This window comes from Odontesthes bonariensis, chromosome 7 (genome assembly GCF_027942865.1).
Source record: "Odontesthes bonariensis isolate fOdoBon6 chromosome 7, fOdoBon6.hap1, whole genome shotgun sequence".
NCBI lineage: Eukaryota > Metazoa > Chordata > Actinopteri > Atheriniformes > Atherinopsidae > Odontesthes > Odontesthes bonariensis.
Window position 1 is genome coordinate 14,533,192 of NC_134512.1, and position 21,369 is coordinate 14,554,560.

The window sequence follows — 21,369 nt, forward strand, 5'->3', positions numbered from 1 at the left end:
ACAGTGACTCACATTCACATGCACAGCACACCAACAGAACAGACACTCAGTGTAACATGAGCCGACTCTTTTGCCTGGCACCACATCACTTTATCCTACCCAACCAGAGGCAATCATTGTGAGCCAGGCGTATCCGTGTATATGCATGTGTGTCTGCTTGAGTGTGTGAGTTTAAGGTCATCGGGTTTCTGCTCTTTTCCAACAAGGGGGGGAGGGGTTCAGATCGTATTTTAGCTGTTGTAAGAATCAGCCTAAAGCTGTAGTGCATAAGCGGGAAAAAAAAGGATGAAAGTTAACAGGTGAAGCCTCAAACTGAAACGCAAAGTATTCCAACCTAAACATTAAGTCAAAGCCTCCTCTCAGCTGCGGTGCAGAGAAGAAAAATGAAGCAAGCGGTTGCAGAGACCAACATCAAAACCCCTTACTGCTTTCAAATTCAGCTGCTCCTTTACAGCTAATGTCAATACACCAATATTCTGAGACTGAGGACAACTTACTATTGTAAATGTGAGCAAGGATTTTACTGATTAAGCTAGAGAACTTGTGTTAAAGAAAATGTTTCAAGAAGTGCAGCCTAAGATACTTAGACATGAAAGTTTATAGCAGGGCATCTTATCATTTGACCAACCCTGGTACGCCTGGTAAATTTTCACATCTCAAATCAAACTCTATATCCCATATTTGTAGAGCGGGGTTCCAAAATTCAAAGTCTGCAATCTAAAAAGTTGCCGAGGCCAATGCCGTATTTTGCAAATTCAATGAATAGGATCTTAATCCACATCAGAATTTATGGGGGCGCTTCTTTTTGGATGCAACTTTTAACCGTCAAGGTTTCTCTCAGATAGTCCGAAGTGTCTACTGGCAGTCCAAAGATGAATGTGAGGCACTAAGAAGTCTGCATTTCATATGTATGCACCCTGAGAGTGAGAGACGAACAGTAAGGCATGAATAAATGGATTGTAAAGGCAAGATGAAATTTGCTGCTTGCTTTAGCTAATGTGTGGAAAAAGGGTTAGGGTTATTTCTGGGTCACAGATCACATGTAAAATCAAACTTTTTGTCTCACCTCACTGCTGTCTACCCGAATACCATCTTTCGGTTATTACCAATATTTTTAATAGTAGTAATTCATATTTTCACACAGTGATTGATGTGTAAATTAAAAAGAGTGCTGGTCCAATAGTTCCAGTGGATATTGGTGCAATCACCTCAAATCTGGGTGGAAGACTTGGACTGGAAGCAAAATGGACAGTCCTCAACAGACATCTGTACACACCTTCTGGTGCTATGGTGCACACTCAATGAAGCTTGTCTCTTCAAAAAAAGAGTAGAGATACTCTGAAACATATTTTCTGTGTTTCTTAAGGTCTTGACTAATCAGAGCATTAACAACAATGTTGAGTGAGGTGCACAAACACAGCTGTTCGTGGCAGTCCTTTTTCCTGCTACCAGTCTGTGACCTCCCAAGTTAGAGATATTTAGAGTATAGTAGAGATATTTTGCCACCTACCATAGCGGAACAACAGTCTTTCTCAGTTACATTAACCACAAAGCAAAAAATATTAGTAATAACCAAAAGGACATAGCCATGTGCGTCATGAGACGTGAGAGTCGTGAGCAAAGACTCAGACAGGGTGTCAGTTAGACTGAATTGATTTTACGTATGATCAATGACACAGAAATATCAACGTGACAAATACAGCTCATTTTCAATGTTTGAGAGACCCTTTCAAAAATGCACATATCAAGTTTTCAGGGGAGCTTTTGTCATATTAAGAGGTGCTGAGCCTTCTTGATTGTGCAGGGCGGAGTCAGGGTGAAACGGTGCTCCGTTGTGCGATTCTCCATTTCCTCTCATTACATGCATATATATTCACTTAAATGTGAGAGAAATAATAACTGTGACAATCAAATTCATTTGACTTTTAATTCATTTGACCTTTTGTGCAGGATAACATGGCTCAAAATCAAAGTATTTCCTATTGGTGGCAACTCTCAAACTCCCTATCATACCCTGATGAAGCCTTTTTATAAAACCAAAGTCTCGCAGCTATTTTCAATTCTGCAGGTGTTACTGGAGTTTTGATGCATAGTACTCTGCTTTCACTTCTCCATGACTTCCCTAACTGCCAACAAAACCGTGCTATCTGTAATATATTTTGCAAGGCTTTTATTCATAAAAAAAAGATAGAAAACTTCATAAAATACCCAAGCACAACACATGCAAACAAAGAGTTGTTATCCTATGCATGTTTCTGCTCTGCAGCATATTAGTAAGTGTTAATATAAAGTCTTGACTCATCGTTAACTCATCACCCAGCAATATTTCTGGCATCAGAACTGAACCTATTGGAAGAGCTGCTGATGCATATTAATTTAATGTCTATCACCAGTCTGTTATGTAAATTGTGCTTTGTAATGCCACCATTCTTATGCCCATCACGGTTGAATGTTAATCAAAAAAATGTGTTATTGTGCTGCCTGGCTTTATTTGAATCCATTAACCTAGCAGACACACATCTGGTTCTCCTTACATCCTTCATCTTCTTGTCTGTGTCACTGCAGTAACTTGGTGCAGTGATGATAATACTGCCGGACCGGGTTTAATTACTATTTAACCACACCGTGCCCCAACAGGTTAGGAGCTCAGCATGATGAAGAAGACCACCTGAGCAGAGAGACCCGTCTCGTTCTCCCATCAGTCGTCTGTAGTAGATGAGCAGTGACTTTAGCACACTGCTAATGTGCCAGCTATGAAAGGCAGTACAACTTTAACACTCCAACAAAAGGATACTGGCTTTTTCATCTACATCTGTATGCTCACCCGGTACAGCTTGGCGATAAAATATAAATGAGGTTGCAGAATTGTGTTTTGTCATGTATACCTGGATTATTAAACAGAGACCTGGGTGCCTCTATGTTTGTACCACCTCAGCAATAGTCAGGTTTGGTCTCAAAATTCAGAATTATCAGATAAGTGTATGAATGAATTGCTTATGTGTATTGTTGTTGTTGTTTTTTTATAATTATTTTTTTGGGCTTTTATGCCTTTAGTGGAGAGGACAGTTGAAGAGAGACAGGAAGCAGGGGGCAGAGAGAGGGGGAATGACATGCAGCAAAGGGCTGTCCGATGCGGGACTTGAACCTGGGCCAGCTGCAGCGAGGACTGTGGCCTCTGTACATGGGGCGTTGGCTTAACCAACTACGCCACAGACCACCCCGCTTATGTGTATTGTTAATGGAGCATCAAACTGTATTACAAAGACACAGTGTGAATATTTTTTGTGCAGTAAGTGTAAAGTGTACTGACTGCGATCATCTGGGCCACGTAGCTCTCAGGGCCGGTGTACTCTGTTGGATCCTTCGTTCTCACTAGAACCAGGAAGTAAAGGTAGTGCCACATGCTGTGCTCAGACTGTATATGCTCTTCAAAGGACACCGTCTTGTTGTCAAATTTGTCTCTTTCCAACCCTGCAAAATATCAGCTCTATTAAAAAAGAACCCTTCCAAATACACCGTTTTATTCATCACTTGCAGATTGGCTTCCACGAAGCTGTACGCACCACAGATGAAACAGGTGGTTTTGAGAATCTCCTCCTTCCTCTGTTTCTCACTCCTCAAGTCGGCGAATGTGTCAATGATCACTCCAAAGATGAGATTGAGAACAATGATGATGACAACGAAGAAGAACAGAAGGTCATAAACCACCCTGGCTGCAAAGAGAGGCTCCTAAATGTCCAGGTTACAGGTCAAATATGGAGAAAATTCATCAGGTTAACTCTGAACGGTTTCAGTCGACACAAACAGACATTAAGTGAATAAACCATTTCCTTTCTTTAGTTTCAAGGTGGTCTCACCTCCTTGGAGGGTCTCCTGAGAATATCTCCCACACCACCTCCATTACGTAAACCCTGGTTCAACACAGTGATTATACACATGAGCAGAGTGTCGCACACCCGCTCAATTCCATCATCTTCATCTAGAACAAAACACAAAGAACATATGAGGGTCAAGAATAGATAGACTGGCCTCAGATGCACTAATATACAAAACTCAGTTTTCCTTCAAGTCACCCCTTCTTTCCCTTAACTTTGTTCAGCTCATTTGATGACAAAATTATCAAATTTATTTTTGTTAATCTCATTATTGGAATATCTGACTGGATCTTTTATGTCATAAGTCAAATGTGTGAATGAACGTACTAAAAAACAGTAGCTCCATCAACCGCGAATAAACCCACTAAGCTATTTTTATGATGTGTGAAATGCACCAATACAGTAAATGATAAAGCCACACACAGCATGACAGCTGAGCAAAGAGAGGAGGTGAAGGATGTGGACGAGATCACGTGTGTGCTCCTACAATGCAGGTGATCCATGGATCCACGAGTGTGAGTCACCCCCTCTGCCTCATCAAGTTTCTTTGTGTGCACACACCTCAGGGTGTGTGACTGTGTGTGCCTGTGTCATGCATTTGTATGAGCAACCTCTAAGGGACTTGTGATGACCGACCGGTGTTGCTGGTCTGTATGTGACCGTTTTCAAAACCACAAATTCTTAACACTTATCTACTTTACAATGATGATTGGGACGGAAATTATTAAGTTTGTTTAATTTAATTGGGGAAAAAAAAAAAAAAAAAAACTTACCAGGAAGTGAATTGGGAGGTGACACAGGGCAGCTGTCTTTCAAACATGTGTCTGCAGCTCCCTTGTTACTCAGTAAATCCCCTTTGTCTACAAAAGAAAAAGGAAAACTTTACATGTTGTTGTTGTTTAATGATAATAGAGCTAAAATAAATTAAATTTGTCTTCCTGCATTAAAACGTCTTGCCACCAATTCTAATCGGTGTGGATAAAATCAGACGGGAAAAAAATATGTAGTCAGACATTATGTAAACTAAACCAGCAGCTGTTGGGTGGGTGGTAAAGTGTTGCTGAAAAAACCTGAACAAATCATTTGCACATAGTCCAAGCCCTGCAGGGGAGCTAAAACTTTTAAGTGTGATCAGTTGAAGCAAACTGTCGGTTTTGCTGACACCCTGCTTCAGGTGTACAGGCCTCCTTCAGTCTTCATCCCTGACCATTAAAGAGGGCAGGTCTGAGACAGGAGTGCCAGAGGAGGAAGAAAAAAAGACAGAAGGTTGGAGTTGGACGGGGGGCCTGAGGAGGGGCCTGAGGAGGAGCCTGAGGGTCGCAGCTTCTTGGTATTAGCATTGTGGACAGGTTGCTCCTGAGTTCTGATGAGGCTCTGGATGTACATCAGCTTAGCTCTCTCCTAACATACAGAGAATCATGAGCCCAGCTAGTTACATAACCCAGCATCGCTCTGCTGTGTCTGCTGTGCTCTATTCAGCAAAACACAGGATGGTGCGGCCACCAGGTTATGCAACAGGTGCACATGTGCAAGCAGGATGTCTTCTTGGTCGTCAGTGCCAGAGCTCATTAACACACCCACACTCTCCAGTGTTACCAAAACATGTGTGTGGGGATTTGTATATAGTACACTGTACGTGCTTTACATTTTTGCGTAGAGATTATAAACTCACACAAACAGTGATTAGACTGCTTTATTCCCAAAGAGCCCTATCTGCTCTGACTGATCACCCAATTGGTAAAAAAAAAAAAGGCCCAAATTCTGTGTTTGAGGTGTGCCAGACAAGCTTCTAAGCTGACACTGTGCAGGTACATGTTACATTATTATGTCATTAGATAAAGAAAGAAAACTCAGTACCGCAAACAAGGCTTTTAGGTAGATAAGCAGCACGTTATGTGGAGGAGAATCACTCCCCCTGATAACTTTGCAGACATTTCACAAGGACAAAATGCTATGTAACACTTTAAAGAAAAATGGATAAACTGATAAGAAAAATTTGAACTGCTCAATGATTTCTGACCTGGTGTAGGCAGCCTGTCCACCTCCATGCGGAAGTCATCCTTGAGAAAAAGAAAGCCAATGATGGAGAAAAAGTAGACAAGAAAAATGGCAAGCAGAGCTGTCAAAAGGATGGAGCGGCCATTTCTTGTCACACTCTTTATCACGTTCAGCAGCGTCTCCTCACGGATCACCAAGTCAAACAACTATGAAGGGATATAAACATCAGTGAGTTTGGAGGAATTCAGAACACAAATTTCTTGAAGAGCTACTTTAATAATTGATAAATCACAGTAAAAAAAAAAAAAGATTTCTTACCAAAAAGCTATAGAAGAACTCATGAACAAAAAGGCCCAAAACGCAGACGATGGCATAAGTCAGATGGTATATAAAGAGCATGTCCATCACAACTGCTTTGTAGCCTCGAGTGAATGTTCCCTGGTTGCCCACAAAACTTACAAGAAAGACTAACTTGTTGAACAGCTGAAAATAAAAGAAAAGAAAGCCCAAAGATATTTAAGAAAAAAAAATGAGGACACAAAACATTTTGGAGACACCAATCTACTTACATTCACAGTACTGAGCAATAAAAGAGCAGGGGTGAGACCCATAGTGTAGATGGCACGCAAAATGAGGGAGACCAGGAAGAATGGGATGCTGAACAGTTTGGGCAAGACAGGCAGTAAGGCGGTGAAGACCCCAAATGCCACCCACAGCAAGATATTCCGGAAAGGGGACAAGGTGCCTGGATAAAAAAAGTTTTATAGATGATATCAAAAGATGTTTTTGAAAACGTGGTAAACTAATAAATTATTCACCTGAGCTAAGAGCTTAACTTAACACACTATCAAAGTCAACACTTAAAAAATGTCCAACAACAGTCCACAGAGACGTCACTGCTCAAAAAGACTGCCTCTTCCACACCTCACAGAGGTTTTAGAGAACTGCAATGTATTGAAAATGAATCAACAAGAATGGTTTTCATGGAAATATTTCAACAATTTCACATTTCAGTTCAACTCAACCAATCAAATAACAACACATCAAACAACCATTATTACGCTCACATCTGTAGATGGGTGAGGTATCAGCTATTCTTTTACTGGAGATGTGTCCTATATAGAGGCGAAACTGTGGCAACTTTATGGCAAAAAGTACTGTAGGTTTTAAAAGATCTTTGCACTCTCCTGTAGGTGTTTTCACCTAAATTGACTGATTAGATTTCAGGATGAAGTTGGGTGGAGCTACTGTATTCCGGCAGCAGCAGGAAGCGTACAATCTCTCCATACAAGAAGCAGTGATTAAAGCCCAAGTTGCGCCTTTAGTACAACTAAAGAACAGGGTGGGTATTATTAAGTACACTGTATATACCAGCATTGTCCCGAGGAGAGGTCTGATTAGGAAGATAAGAAAGAGGACCATAGATTTGTTAGGTCTTCAAATTTCACAATCTCCAGTAACACATGTAAGTCATACGCAGGTGTGAACATTATTGAAGAATAAGTCATTGTCAAACACAGTGTTATTTAATTCCCTAACAATTTTAAATGCCAATTCACTTTTGGAGCAGTTTCAATGTGTTGATCGTCAGAAAGTTTTAAATTATTTAACTGAAGAGCAGGGAATAACTCTTAGCCAGTGGCAAGAATATCCAAGATCTTTAGAACAGCGGTGGCCTAGGCCTGAAAATAACTAAGGCCAGGTTCACACTGACAAGAGTGGCATTGTGTGGCGAGTGCTTTGGTGAACTAAAGGTTTGTATTCACACAAACAACCTTTCTGCAATGGCCCAGTTTTTGCCTCCATTATTGTTTGTAAAACAGGTACGCCTCTGTTAGTGATGGAAAATACACAGTTTTGTGTAATCCATGGTTGAGGACTGAAAAAATGAAAGTTGACCAGCTGTAACCCGAGAGCAGTAACATGCAACTGCTGAAACGAACAGAGAATCATTAATCATCATCATAAAAGCTAAGCTGCATTTTCAACACCTCTAACTTGTTGCCTATACACTACACCCAAAGGTGAAAGGTTAATTGCTGCTTGTATGAGGTTTACATGATGACTAACTAATGGTTTTACTGAATATTTTTCTGGAAAACCGTGTCCCCGACGCTTACCTCACATGTGAAAAATAGGCAACTCGCAAAACTCTAGAAGCGGCTCGAGCTGCGCCTGAGAAGCAAGTTTCGAGCATTCAGTGTGGATGTTCTCATTCTTTGTTGACACGGGATCAGTGTCAATTTCGTCAACCAGGACGATGACGAAAATATTTCGTTAATGCCCCTTTTTCCCGTAACGATGACGCACAAAATTGCTTCCAGAAAATAAAAATATGACGAGAATAAAAAATGATTTTCGTTAACGAGACTAAGACGAGACGAAATTTACAAGCCATGGACGAATGGACATTAAAAAATGTAATTGTTTATAATTAATTTGTAATTGTTAATATAAGTGTTTCTTGAAGTTCATAGAAGATTACGCGCTGTTGCCCTGTTTGTCCTGCACGGCGCCTGTCCCACAGAACATTAGTTAGCTAACTAGCTCTGACAGCGTCACACTAAGGGTGTTATTTGTCGCCCATATCAAAACAATTGGAGAGGGATACTTTTACGCACAGAAGCTTTTGGAAACATTGGTCATGACTGATCATTATATTGAATTGGTTATTTTCCGACAAGCATGGTGAACAGCACTCAACGTTAACATGATCAGAAGTGTGTCAGAATCATAACAGTTAGCGTAGTGTGCTCGGACAGTGGGATAATGACAAATACACGTCTGCCTGTGTTGTGTTGATCAGAATATTTTGGCGAGTAAAATATGGTAGTAGATTCGCCAGACCAGAGCTAGCTACTATGAGAGTGGCAAATACTGACCGAAAAGTAGTCAAACTTAGATGCACGTGGTGTTGAAATTGATTGGGTATAGTAGTAAAGCCAGTCATGATCAACCTACCGGTAACTAGCTAATGTGTGTGTGTGTGGGTGGAGAAGTTTTTTATTCTGTACAGTGTGATATATGTTAAAAAGAGAAGCAGTGTGTGGAGAAGTTCTATTATGTACAGTGTTGACTAAAATTTGACTAAGACTAAAATTGATTTTCAACATTGTGACTAAGACTAAATTAAAAAAAGTTGACGAAATTAACACTGCACGGGATCCAAAGTCATCATGCTAATCACGCACACACCTCTCAACGCTCCCAGTTTGAACCCTGCATCATTTTTTTGTAGCTTTAAAATCTCTTTTGTTTTATGTCCAAAAAAAAAGGGGGAAAGAGCAGAGGCACTCTGAGATTTTTGTAATATAAAAAAGCCTTTAATATAGCATGGCAAGTTGGTTAAAAACACAAGGGCCTACGCGTTGCGGCCATATTGGCCTTCATCAGAGCATAGACAAAGAAAGTAAATCAAAGCTTAAAATGGCACCCATAGGTGTCAAAGTGGGTGGAGTCTTCCTATCTCATCACACCATGTGACAAGTGAACACTTGCAGTAATTGGCTGTATAAATAATAACAATTACTGATGAGAGAGAGTGAGAAGACAATACATTTCAAAAAGGGGAAAGGGGAAAAAAAACAAAAACAAAAAACAATAAACTAGAAAGAGACAACAACACACAAGTCAAATGCATACAGTATTTCAAAGGAAAGGGGAAAAGTCACATTCCTCATTTAGACCTGGTAAAGAGGTTGCCTTCAGTTTACTGATCCAAAAGGTTTCTCTCTGGAGGAGGCTTCTCAGATGGTCTCCACCTCTAAGAGGTTTTTGGACCACTTCTCTTAGAGGTGGAGACCATCTGAGAAGCCTCCTCCAGAGAGAAACCTTTTGGATCAGTAAGCTGAAGGCAACCTCTTTACCAGGTCTAAATGAGGAATGTGACTTTTCCCCTTTCCTTTGAAATACTGTATGCATTTGACTTGTGTGTTGTTGTCTCTTTCTAGTTTATTGTTTTTTTTTTTTTTTTTTTTTCCCCTTTCCCCTTTTTGAAATGTATTGTCTTCTCACTCTCTCTCATCAGTAATTGTTATTATTTATACAGCCAATTACTGCAAGTGTTCACTTGTCACATGGTGTGATGAGATAGGAAGACTCCACCCACTTTGACACCTATGGGTGCCATTTTAAGCTTTGATTTACTTTCTTTGTCTATGCTCTGATGAAGGCCAATATGGCCGCAACGCGTAGGCCCTTGTGTTTTTAACCAACTTGCCATGCTATATTAAAGGCTTTTTTATATTACAAAAATCTCAGAGTGCCTCTGCTCTTTCCCCCTTTTTTTGGACTTATACTTCACCCGGTACAGATGAGCACCTGAGTAACATTGTTTACACAGTCTCCTGAGCGTTCTAAGCCCCTTTGTGTCTTCTCTTTTGTTTTATGTTTGGACACAAAATAATTACAATAATAAAATTAGTCAATGTCGAAGTTCATTGTGCTGCAGCCTCAGCATACGTCTAATTCAAGTTAAATAGCATAGTATATAGGAAGAGTGGATGCCGATTCATTCGTTGATTAATTTAAAGTTGGTTTCCTGTTAAAAGCTGGGTTCGAGAAATTCTTACCCTCATCTCCATCATCGCCAAAGGGGTAGAATACACCCACGGCGAGGTTGAGCAGACAAGCCAGGTAGAAGGAAATGCTCCCCCAGAGAGAGATATGGCGTGAAAACCAGAACAGAGCCTTATTTTCTGCAACAAAACACAAAATCAATGCTGGCCCCTCAGTTTATCACAGAATTAACAGAACAAGACACTATGAATAGTATTACTGATTTACCATCATGTAAAAATGCTTCTGCTGCCATAATGATTATTTTCCACTGGACATGGACAGTAAAAACTTACTCCGAATCTTCTTTTGCCACCGCATCTCATTGTAGAGATTGTCACACTGCTGGAAGAAGTCGTTCACCTTACTGCCTTGATCATCTCTCTCGGTGGTGGTGAACACACGCACCTTGGACTCCTCTGTGAGGTACTTGCAGATGTTCGGAACTGGAAACACTATCTGCTCCATAGTTCGGTCATGACGCACAATCTGAAAAAAGGGATTTATTGCTTTAAAAGGCTTTAAATATCTTAAGGATAAATTGACATAATGAGAATGATGTTTACTTCTATCTGAGCGGTGTGCTTGCCGTAGTAATGAAGGGCGTCATCCTTCTCCTCATCCAGCCCCGACCCCGGCCTAAGGCTCTGCTGCAAGATCTTGTTGTGTCTTGCCAACTAAGAATCAAAAAGACAACAGTTTGCTTACTTTAGTTATATCACACAAGATCATTTTTCGCCATGAAGAAAATAAAATGTTTTGTCCACTGGATACAATGCATTCCAGGAACATAAATGTATACATGACATTTGCAGCATCATCCTTTCCCACTCAAGTTTTCTAAAAATCTGGTGCTCGTGCTAGACTTTATTACACTAAGGTTACACCGAAGGTTACAGTCAGTGGAGAGGATATACTTTCTTGTAGCCCCCTCCAAGCACTTAAACTGGAGTTTTCCTCGATGGACAAGAAGGTATCTTCTCTGTAACTTCAGCTCAAGGACAGGGTTCTGACAGTTGTCTGAGCTTACACAGGGGTGCTGGAAGGCGCGTCACCAGGGGATTCCACTATATTGCTGGGGGACTTCAAAGCTAATGTGGGTGACGACAAATAAATCTGGAAGGAGGTGATGGGGAGGAACGGCCTCTGGATCTGAATCGGGGTACTGTTTTGTTGTTCAACATCAGTGCAAGTGCAGTTGTCCGTAACAAACGCATTGCTCAAGGATAGGGTGTTCCTAAGTGCACCTGGCACCAGGATAGCCTAGGTCACTGACCGATTTTTCTAATTTGCGTCATTCGCTCTGCAGTCACACGTCTTGGACACTGAGGTGAAGAGGAGCTGAACTGTTTACTTATCACCACCTGGTGGTGAGCTGGATCAGGTGGTGTTGGAGGAACCCAGAAAGACTTAGTGCATTCTGGTGCGAGAAAACATTTAGAGGAAATCTTCAAGTCCATCTCCAGCAGAGCTTCTCCAAAATTCTGAGGAAGGCCGGTGGACATTGAGTTCAAATAAGCCATGTTCTCCATTGGTGAGGCCGCTCAAATATAGCAGAGGAAAGCTCCACCAATAGAGGCCTGCAAAAATATGGGTATGGGAGGAGTTTGGCATGGCAATGAAACATTACCTTCCTTTGGCCTTTTTAAGAGATTCTGGCTACTCAACAGATACCTCAGGTGGTTGAAGTGGTGCTTTGCCAACACAGTTTACACTGGGAATGGGATGCTGTTGTCCACAGAAATAGTCTGGCCATGGAAGGAACATTGTGAAGATATTTTTAACTCGAGTTTGAGAGGGACTCGCACCTCATTGGGTGCGAGGTCACTGAGGTAGTTAAACAACTCCAAGGAGTTTTACTAATCGGGGTGGAATGGAGCAGGGGATCGGGTGGATGAGATGCAGTCCAATTTAAAAGACTCTGAATGTTTAAGGCTGTCTTGTTGGACAAATCTGTTCAACATTGCACAACAGTTCAGGAACAGTTCCTCCAGACTGGTACACCAAGGGTAGTGGGTGGTCGTTTTGAAAAGGGGAACCAGAGGGTGTGTTCCAGCTCCAGGGAGAAAAAATTAAAAATTAAATAAATATCACACTTCTCAGCTGGGAAAATTGGGAAAGTCTATGCTGGGGTGCTAGAGTGAGGAATCCAGTAGACAGTCAAAACCTCCCGGTCACTGACCCTAACCCTTTAAGAACAACATTTCAAGGTACAAGAAGGGCAGGGTTTCCAGTTTTCTCAGCCTAAGATTGCACTTCAGCTTTTTGCAGATGATGTTGTCATGTTAGCTTCCTTAAGCAGAGATCTCCAGAAGGTAGTCTGCAGCCCAATAAGAATCAGTGGGAATGAAAATTAGCTCCATGTATGAGGCCATTTTTCTTGGTCAGGAAAACGAGGATTGCCCAATCGAAGAGTCTAATTATCTTGTAGTCTTGTTCATTAATGGGGGTGGAATGGAGCAAGGGATTGACAAGCAAATGCAGCGTCCATGGCGATGCAAACATTGCACCAAACTGTTCCAACCCTTAAGGCTGAGTTATACTTCTTTTAACTGCCCTTGCGCTTGGGTCTTGCGCTTGTGTTAATGGCTCGAGACGTTTATGCTTCATTTAGCTTTGCCGGCGCTTGCGTGTGCTGCGTGGCGATTCACCGCCAGGACACTAGGTGGAGGAGCGGGTTTTTTCAATGACAAACCTACTACAATGAAAGGAAATTCACCGCCAGGACCTCTTCAGCAAGTCTCTCTTCGAGTGGATTCATCATAGACATAATATATTATGGCTATGGGATTCATGCTTCTTCTTCTTCGCTTTCTACCTTGGCGTTTGAAAACAGCAGTCTTTTATTAGGGGATGAAACCGGAAGATCAACACGCCGCTGGATGTGATGTAGATAGTGTTTTTTTTTTTTTGTTTGTTTGTTTTTTTTAATTGAACGTTTATTACAGATAGTATTTTCATAGAATGAATAACTGTATATCTGTACATGTGCAGATAGGGCTGGGAGATAAAACGATAACGATAGCTATCGATGAATAACTTTTCCTCGATAGAGATATGAAACATGGTCGATATACTTTTCCACAGATTCCATTCGTCCATCTTTTGACAGACAACACGAACAGCCAATGAGAACGAGAGTTGCACCGCGCTGAACCAATCACGTGGCTGGAATAGGGCCATGCTAGCAGCTAGCCGGCTGGACTAGATAGTGGCTTGTGCTCGCGTCCAGAGTGGCTACTCTATAGCTCTGCTCGGGTCTGGCGTCTTGCGTGAAGTTTAGAAAATTGAGGTGACACACGCAAGCACGCAAAGGGGGGGCTTGCAACCGCGCAAGGGCTTGCGTTTTGTCTTGCGTTGTGTCTTGCGTTACCGACTATAAACCAGGCTTTAACTATGAAAGAATGAGATCGATAATATGAGAGGTGGAAATGAGTTTTTTCTGAAGGGTGGCTAGGCTTAGCGTTAAGGACAGGGTGAGTAGCTCAGTCATATGAGAGAGGCTCAGAGTAGAGTTGTTGTTCAGCTGTCGCAAAATAAGTCAATTGAGCAAGTTTGGGCATCTGGTATGGATGCCTCATATTGAATCATATAAGCTCATTTGAACTACTATAAAAAAAAGTTTCTCAACTTCAACATTTAATATTTCTATTTCTATTACTGTCAATTATATATAGTTTCTTAGTCTTATTTACACTCAATTTTTTTCAGTGGCAGGGTTGTAAGTTTACTGTAGTAATGTAATAAATCCTGTCCGACCATTCAGATGTATTTTAACTTACCAATTACTACGAACACACTTAAAGGTAGGGTAGGAGATCCTGGATTTTGAGTCCAGCGAAGCTGGATTTTGAAAATACACAGGTAAAAAGTCCCAACCCTTTTCTTCACTTTCCCCCCGAAGGCACGCCTCTAGAGTACATGAACGCGCACGAGCACGAAGGTGCACGAGCGCTGTTCTGACAGCAAGCATCGATCGTTGCCGTATTTAGTATTTAGTATTTAGTTTATGCTAACTATACGTTTAATAATGCTAGGTGCTAGCCAAGCTGGCTCTAGTTTAGCTTCCTGCCAAGCTTCGTTCACGGAGCAGGGTACGCGCACAGGGGGAAGGAGGGGGAAGGAGGGGGAAGGAGGGGGAGGGGGAGGGAGGAGCAGGTTGCAGTTTGATAGACGGCATCAGAATCCAATCATTGTGAACGGTCCGTTCACAATGATTGGATACTGTTTTTCCTAGATTGTACGTTCTAGAGGCCACTAAAACTTTTCATATTTGTGTCAAAACTTTTAATTAATTGGTTGCAATGGGGGTGTGAAGAGTATTTCAAGCAATATGTAAAAAATTGTTCCAGAAAAAGATCCCCTACCCTGCCTTTAACAATATTATTTATCTAAAACATTTAAAACAAAAGAACGATTAAGATAGCGAGGAAATGGGTGCCAGTAAAATATGTTGTCTAGTTTCATCATTTGCTTAAACTTTATTATTTCTAGTGGCAGATTAATATCTCCAAAAAGGTACTTTAAAAGACGTTGCCTCAGCTGCATGCAAGTTGAAATTCCTCCCCACGATCTTTGGGTGAAAAAAAGTCAAGACATGAAAATAAATAAAAAAAACCTTGTCGTGGTGTAACTAGTCTGTTGGGTGGACAAAAATAGCCTGTCTGACACTCTGCTGTAAAAAGGCAGAAGTGAAAACCCGCTAGACGTGGCCTGCCCTTTCCAACTTACATGAAACAGTGTCACATCACGAAAACTAATTTTAGAAAACTGTCAGAGCGGCTCATTCACAGTGGAGCAGTCTTCCATCATTTAATACTCCTGCAGTGAATAGCCCAGAGGTCAGCAGAGGGTCAGACAGAGGGTAAATCCACTAATGTGCGAGTCACAGACAGATTCAAGCACAGGCATTTTCCTAACCTGGTGAGCCAAGATGTAAATGTTGTGTCCAACATCTCTGGGTTTGATTGGGTCTCCAACACTGTCTTCGTCCTCCTCACTCTCCAAACCCTGGGTGTACGCTTCCTTCATTACATCCACCTGAAGCACACAAGTCATGACATGTCAGACCTGATATTGGACAAACGGGATCTAGATTTAATTTGTTAAATCTGTCAATGTACACATGCACAGACACACACACTTACCAGTTCAGTGGGCCTCATCTTGTAGAGAATCTTTTCTGCATTTTCACTGTCATGGCGGCTCTCCATGATAGCCAAAAGGAGCTTGGAAGCATTATTCTACAACAAACAAGGCTCCAGCAGTGAACTTTTATATTTTGACTAATAATGGACAACAGAGATAAACGATTCAGGATTCAACCAACTGACTGATTAAAAAACAAATAAATAAAACAAACATTTAATCGCAGTCATTTGGAAAATGTTACAAAACTGAACAACAGGGTGAAAAAAAAAAATGGCTCCACTATCAAAACAAATCATTTTGCTATACCTATCCTTCAAAGACAGGGGAATACATCAAATTCACTCCAGTAATCTTGTCATAAGTTTGAAGCGCTACAGATAATGAACCGTACACAGCACATTGTAATCACTGGAACAATAATGGCTGTGCGTCATGGCAACAGTCCACTCAAGGATCTCAGAGGCACCTGCTACTCACCTTGAGCTGCAGCACCAGTTGCATGCCCCGTCGATGCGTCCCCAGGGGGTTGATGGGGTTGACAATCAGGGCAATAATAATGTCAATGCCATTAGATTCATGCTTGGCTATACAGGTCTGTAAGACAGCAAATAATACACAGTTGTTAGTGCAGAATGTGCAAAAGGTGAGCACAAGACACAAAAAGTGTAAATAGTAAATGGTTTGGTATCAAACTATAGTTCATTACTAATGCACGAGTGCTTTGTATACTGAAAACTGGTCAAACATTCAGAGAAGATACTTGTACTATAAGTTTGTTTAAAAAAAAATATATATATATAATTATTCGGTGTAAAATGTTGATCAAAAGAAATCAAGCATTTGAATGTTGTCGTGTCATGTCAAAGTGTGAAATTTTGTTGCATTTTCAAAAACATATTTTCATTTTAAATTTGAACAGAGCTGGGACAAGGGAAAGCTTTCCACAGCTAAAGAGAAGATCAGCCTTTCAGGAACAGAGATGGGAAAGGGCTGCAGTTCTGCAAAATTCTAAATTGTTAAAAAAATATAAGATTAATGCGTCCTATCAAAAAATTGCAAAGAACTTGAGAATATCATTATTTTTACTACACTAAGTATAAATCTCTGCTTGTCTGATCTCCAGGCCCTCGGGCAGCACTGTGTTAAAAACAGACACAGATTTGATTAGGAAGTCACTGCGTGGGCTAAGAATCAAAGCCAATTCATTGTTAGTGAATATAATCTGTCACTGCATTCACAAGTGAAAGTTCAATCTTTACGACATCAAGAAAATAAATATTCTGGAAAGTCTGGAGAACTCTGTCATCTTCTCTGAGCATTCATTCTTCAGTGAGGTGAAAGGAAACTGCCCAGTGGTCTGATGAATAAGAATTTTAAATTCTTTTTGAAAATTGTGAGGTGCTGCACACTCAAAAAAAAAAAAAAAAAAAGAGAGAGAAGAGGCTTATTATCTGTCTAAAGTTAAACAGCATGCATCCATGGTCATATCAGGGTATTTTAATGCATTCAGCATGAAAGACTTGCAGATTTTTGAAGGCATTATTAATAATGACAGACATACAGGTGTTGTAGCTACATATGCCTCAAGATGACTATCCATTAAGGCAAGGCCTTGCTTGTTTGAGCAAGACAATGCAAAAAAAAGCCTTCTGCTTGTATTATGACAGCATGCTTCGTAGGAAATACCTGCCATCCAATGAAAGCATCTGGAGCATAATTGAAAAAAAAAATATCACAACATATACTGCAGTTATATTCTAATATTGAATAATCTTTGAGTCTAGGAAAAGATAAACCTCAGACCTAAACTAACTCCTGACCCCCAATCTACCTGGTTTTCATGGCAGGGTCCCTGGCAGTACTCTGTGATGGTTTCCAGGGTTTGGCGCACGAGATCCACATTACTCTCGTTTATATAAAGTCCCAACAGCCCTAGTCCTCCAGTCGTGCTCCCACAAATGCAATCCAAGAACTGAAGGGTCTCGCACACCAGATTGTAGTTAGTCTTGTTGTTCTGACTGCGCAGAAAGTTCTGGACTCAGAAAAAAAATCCCAAGTTAATCAGCAAGCAGCCTGATAATACCTGGAAATCAAAGGCTGTTGAAGAGTTCCTACCTGGAGGTCTGAATTGTGGTTTTCACAGAGCAGCTGGAGGTAGCGTAGGATTGGTTTCATAATGGTAATGGTTGGGCTCATTGAGGTTTCTTCCTCACTCTCCTCAGTCCCAATTATCTCAATGGTCTGCCCAAGGCCTTCGAGGTCAGGGTCCAGCTCCCTCCTGAAGGCACAAAAGGCCTTAGAAGTCACTGAGGAGGCCTCCTTTAGCTGCCCTCGCATGTCCTCCCTCATATGAAGCCCTGAGTCTTTCCCTATAAACCAGCAAGAAGAGGAGGTGAAAAAAAAAATAAAAAAAATTATCACTGACTGTCAAATTACTGGATAGTACGGTAACATTGGCAGCAGATGGATAGATGTGAACAGCTTTACATAAGGTGAGCCCGATGTTAATGTTTTGAGAGCAGTGGTCAATGGAAATTCAGTCATCAAAAGCAATGAATGAAATTTAGACATACTACTTTGACAAGTGGGCCACCACTGATTGGGGTTCTGTAGCAGAAAACCTCAGAATCTTGATACAATAGCCTTTTAATAAGCTTGTGATGCAGTCACATGGCCTCTGACATTTGACTGCTAGAACTGGGAACAACAGTCTGTCAGCAGAGCAACAACGATCTCTCTGGATTTAACCGCCGGCGCTGTTTTAAACCTGAGGCAGAGCTGAACTTCAGGACCTCACAGGCTGTAAAAGCAGAATTGATTTTGAGGCTTTTTACTCACTCCAGCTGTTTCTATGGCAAGTCTTGGCTGGACTCAGAACATGATCCACATGGCTCAGTGTGTTACATCTAAATGCACATCTTGATGCATCTCTGACACTACTGCAGACTTTAATTACTTACTCAGCCTCTTTTTGACATTCTTAACAGTAATTTGATCCATGCTCCAAACAGCAGAGTTTCCCAGCAAAACTTTGGACTGAAGCAAAGTAGCCACAGTCCTAAGCTAGTTCATAATCAAATAAACAAAGCAGAGAAAGATTCAAATGCAACATTACTCAGGCAGTACCTTTCTTAAACTTGGTGCCACTCACATCACCGTCATCATCCCTTTTTCTGCAGCCGAGCTCAAACATGTTGACGGACACAGTGGCTCGAATCTCTTGCTGGGCCAAACGCATGCGGTCATGCAAAACCTTGAAGAACCTCTCAGACTTCTTCTGCCTGTGTAATTGGCTGTAGAAAGAGTTCTGCTTGGGAAGCAGAGTGATGATGACATATTTCTAAAGCATTGGATTGAATGGATATGAGTGTCTGCGGAGCCCACCTGTATCCGTGTGTTTCCACCTTGCAGAAGAGCAATTCCCAGCAGGATGCTCTCCTCAAACACCCGATCATTCTTTGTGTTGACAATTAGGTCAATTACCAGCTCTGATGCCCCAACATTGTCCAAGAGACACTGGATCTCCACCATGTTGCTCCCTGGCTTGTCAGAGTCCAGCAGGGCAGAACCTCCAAGAGAGATTTAACAACGATTTAAAACAATTGAGTAAAATATTGCACAGCTATCTGGAAATTTCTGCAACAGAAAAAAGTTGAGAGAAGTAGGTGAACTGATCAAAATACATACTATAACCATTTAAGGAACATTTGTCTATTATCTTAAAGCTATGCAATTTTAGCAAGAAAAAAAAGAAAAAAAAAAAAAAAAAAGGAAAGGGGGTATCATGCAAAAGTTTGGGAATCCCAAGACTTCTTGGATCTCAATGAACTTATTTGGGCTATGGCTAATTTAATTTTAATTGTCAATTATTAGAAAGAAACAGATCATGTACATTTCAAAGCTGTATATTTAAAGCATTGTTTTAAACAATGCACCAAGAAGCTGACCTCCCTAATTCAAATAACAACAAAGCAAGTGAGGCCTATAAAAACATAGCAATTATATGCTTTAAAAACCCTCAGAGGTGGTGACTGTTCCACTCTGTAGGCACAACTCCATGTATGTAACCTTCAGTTAAAAGTCAGAGAACTAACTTCAAAATCCAGCACTAGGGGTTTGCAAATCAACATCTGAAGTGTGATGCATTTTGGAAATAAAATGATGAATTGAAGAATGTTTTGGTAAGTGTGATAAAAGGTAGGTTTATAAGGAAAAAAGGGGCTGCATGATTTTATGAGAACACTGCTTCTCTAACCGACGGAGGGGAACAGATCATGCTTTGGGCATGTATTGCCAATGAAGACATGGGTAACATTTAACTGATGAAGGGAAGAATGATTTAAGACTATCAGCAAATTCTGGAGGAAATCATCACATTATCTTTAAAAACGTTCTGCAACATTATACTATTCCTAAACGCACAAAATCCATTAGGGACTACCTACAGGGGTGCATGCTGAAGCTTTCATGATGGTAAAATTCAAATTGTGTGGATATACCTTAAAAAGAGCGGAGCCTGCGAGACTAAAACCCCTTTGCAAAGAGGAGCGAAAATCTACCCAAACAGAAACTGAAGGATTCTTATCCAACACCATCAAACAGTGTTTATGAGCTCTGATACTTGTCAAAAGGGGTACTAATAAGTACCAACCATGCAGGGTGCCTTAATTTGCCTCATGGCCCTTTCCTTTTTGTTGTTTCAAAGCATGAAAAAAAGAAAATAGCAAATAAATAAATAAATAAATAAATAAATAAATAAATAAATATTTTTAATTAAAAAACAAAACAAAAAAACAAACAGAAGTAATCTTGTACAAAATATTAAAGAGGTGTAATCTTTCACTTTATACATTTTAGAAACCAGGTCATACGTTACTGGTTTAGCACTTCACAGAATTAGACAGTTTGAACAGGAGTGCCTAAACATTTCTACTATATTTGATACTTCAGGAATTGCTTTAGCCAGATTAACAATCTGTCAGCGATTACCAAACAGCACATGTCTCATCGGAAGCAGACTGCTGTGATGTTAGCTACTTTTTCTTCCTCTGCAGTGAGCAGTTATTGTAGAGTCTGAGTTTATTTGGGGTTTTCAGTACCTCCAGATGAAGGTTTGACAAAGCCGCCCGATGAGCTGTTTCCACTTCCAAGCTCTGACTTGGAGAGAGGCTTTTGATTTCCAAAGTAGCGTACGAGAAGAATCTTTCTTAAGTCGTTTCCCTGTGGAGACAGAAATCTTCATATTAACTCTTTATAATAGAGTACAAGCTTTTAAAAAGGAAATTCACCGTTTTAATGATTTAAGAGTAGTGTTTTTGGGAGCCACGAGGGTAAAAAAAAAAAAAAAAAAGATTACCATTTCCCAACACAACAAAAGGGAGCATTTGTGGCAACTTGTACTCTCTTTCTTGAAATCCACCCAATCATAGATGAATGGGCAGACCACATTTCCCCTCATTTCACCTAACGGGAATCATTCCATGATATATATCTGTCTTGATGGGAATTATGGCTTACAGCATGACATTAATCAAAGAAATTGGAGCTAGAGATGGCATGGCAGTTGAAGTGCTGCCCAATGACTTATTGTAATGGATTATTTATCAGAGATGGCAGCTAAGACATGTTTGGTAAAATCCTAAAATAAACAATGAGAGGTTATCTTAAAGTTTTAGAATTAGGAATAGTCCTGAAATCTTCTGATAACCTCTCTAATGTGAATGAGACCATGAAAGCTGACCCCACCTAAACATACCACTGTATACACAAGTCAAAGTAAAGGAGGCAA

At 40.7% G+C, this 21,369-nt stretch overlaps 1 protein-coding gene across 7 annotated transcripts in view; it reads right to left on the minus strand.

Annotated features, from left to right (window-relative positions):
- Nucleotides 1-21,369, minus strand: part of itpr2 (inositol 1,4,5-trisphosphate receptor, type 2) — a 64,242-nt gene that overhangs the window by 8,816 nt on the left and 34,057 nt on the right. For 6 of the 7 annotated variants that reach the window (XM_075469580.1, XM_075469579.1, XM_075469578.1 and 3 more), the window contains 18 exons: nt 20,681-20,801; nt 18,966-19,150; nt 18,708-18,888; nt 17,697-17,950; nt 17,413-17,613; nt 16,059-16,175; nt 15,578-15,673; nt 15,351-15,470; nt 10,997-11,107; nt 10,727-10,919; nt 10,445-10,570; nt 6,443-6,618; nt 6,192-6,356; nt 5,896-6,079; nt 4,649-4,735; nt 3,858-3,979; nt 3,564-3,729; nt 3,311-3,471 (listed from right to left, as the gene is read on the minus strand). In XM_075469580.1, coding sequence (XP_075325695.1) covers nt 3,311-3,471; nt 3,564-3,729; nt 3,858-3,979; nt 4,649-4,735; nt 5,896-6,079; nt 6,192-6,356; nt 6,443-6,618; nt 10,445-10,570; nt 10,727-10,919; nt 10,997-11,107; nt 15,351-15,470; nt 15,578-15,673; nt 16,059-16,175; nt 17,413-17,613; nt 17,697-17,950; nt 18,708-18,888; nt 18,966-19,150; nt 20,681-20,801 — 2,766 coding nt within the window. Of the gene's footprint in view, nt 1-3,310; nt 3,472-3,563; nt 3,730-3,857; nt 3,980-4,648; nt 4,736-5,895; nt 6,080-6,191; nt 6,357-6,442; nt 6,619-10,444; nt 10,571-10,726; nt 10,920-10,996; nt 11,108-15,350; nt 15,471-15,577; nt 15,674-16,058; nt 16,176-17,412; nt 17,614-17,696; nt 17,951-18,707; nt 18,889-18,965; nt 19,151-20,680; nt 20,802-21,369 lie in introns of those variants that run through there. The other variant, XM_075469584.1, reaches the window with a different exon arrangement.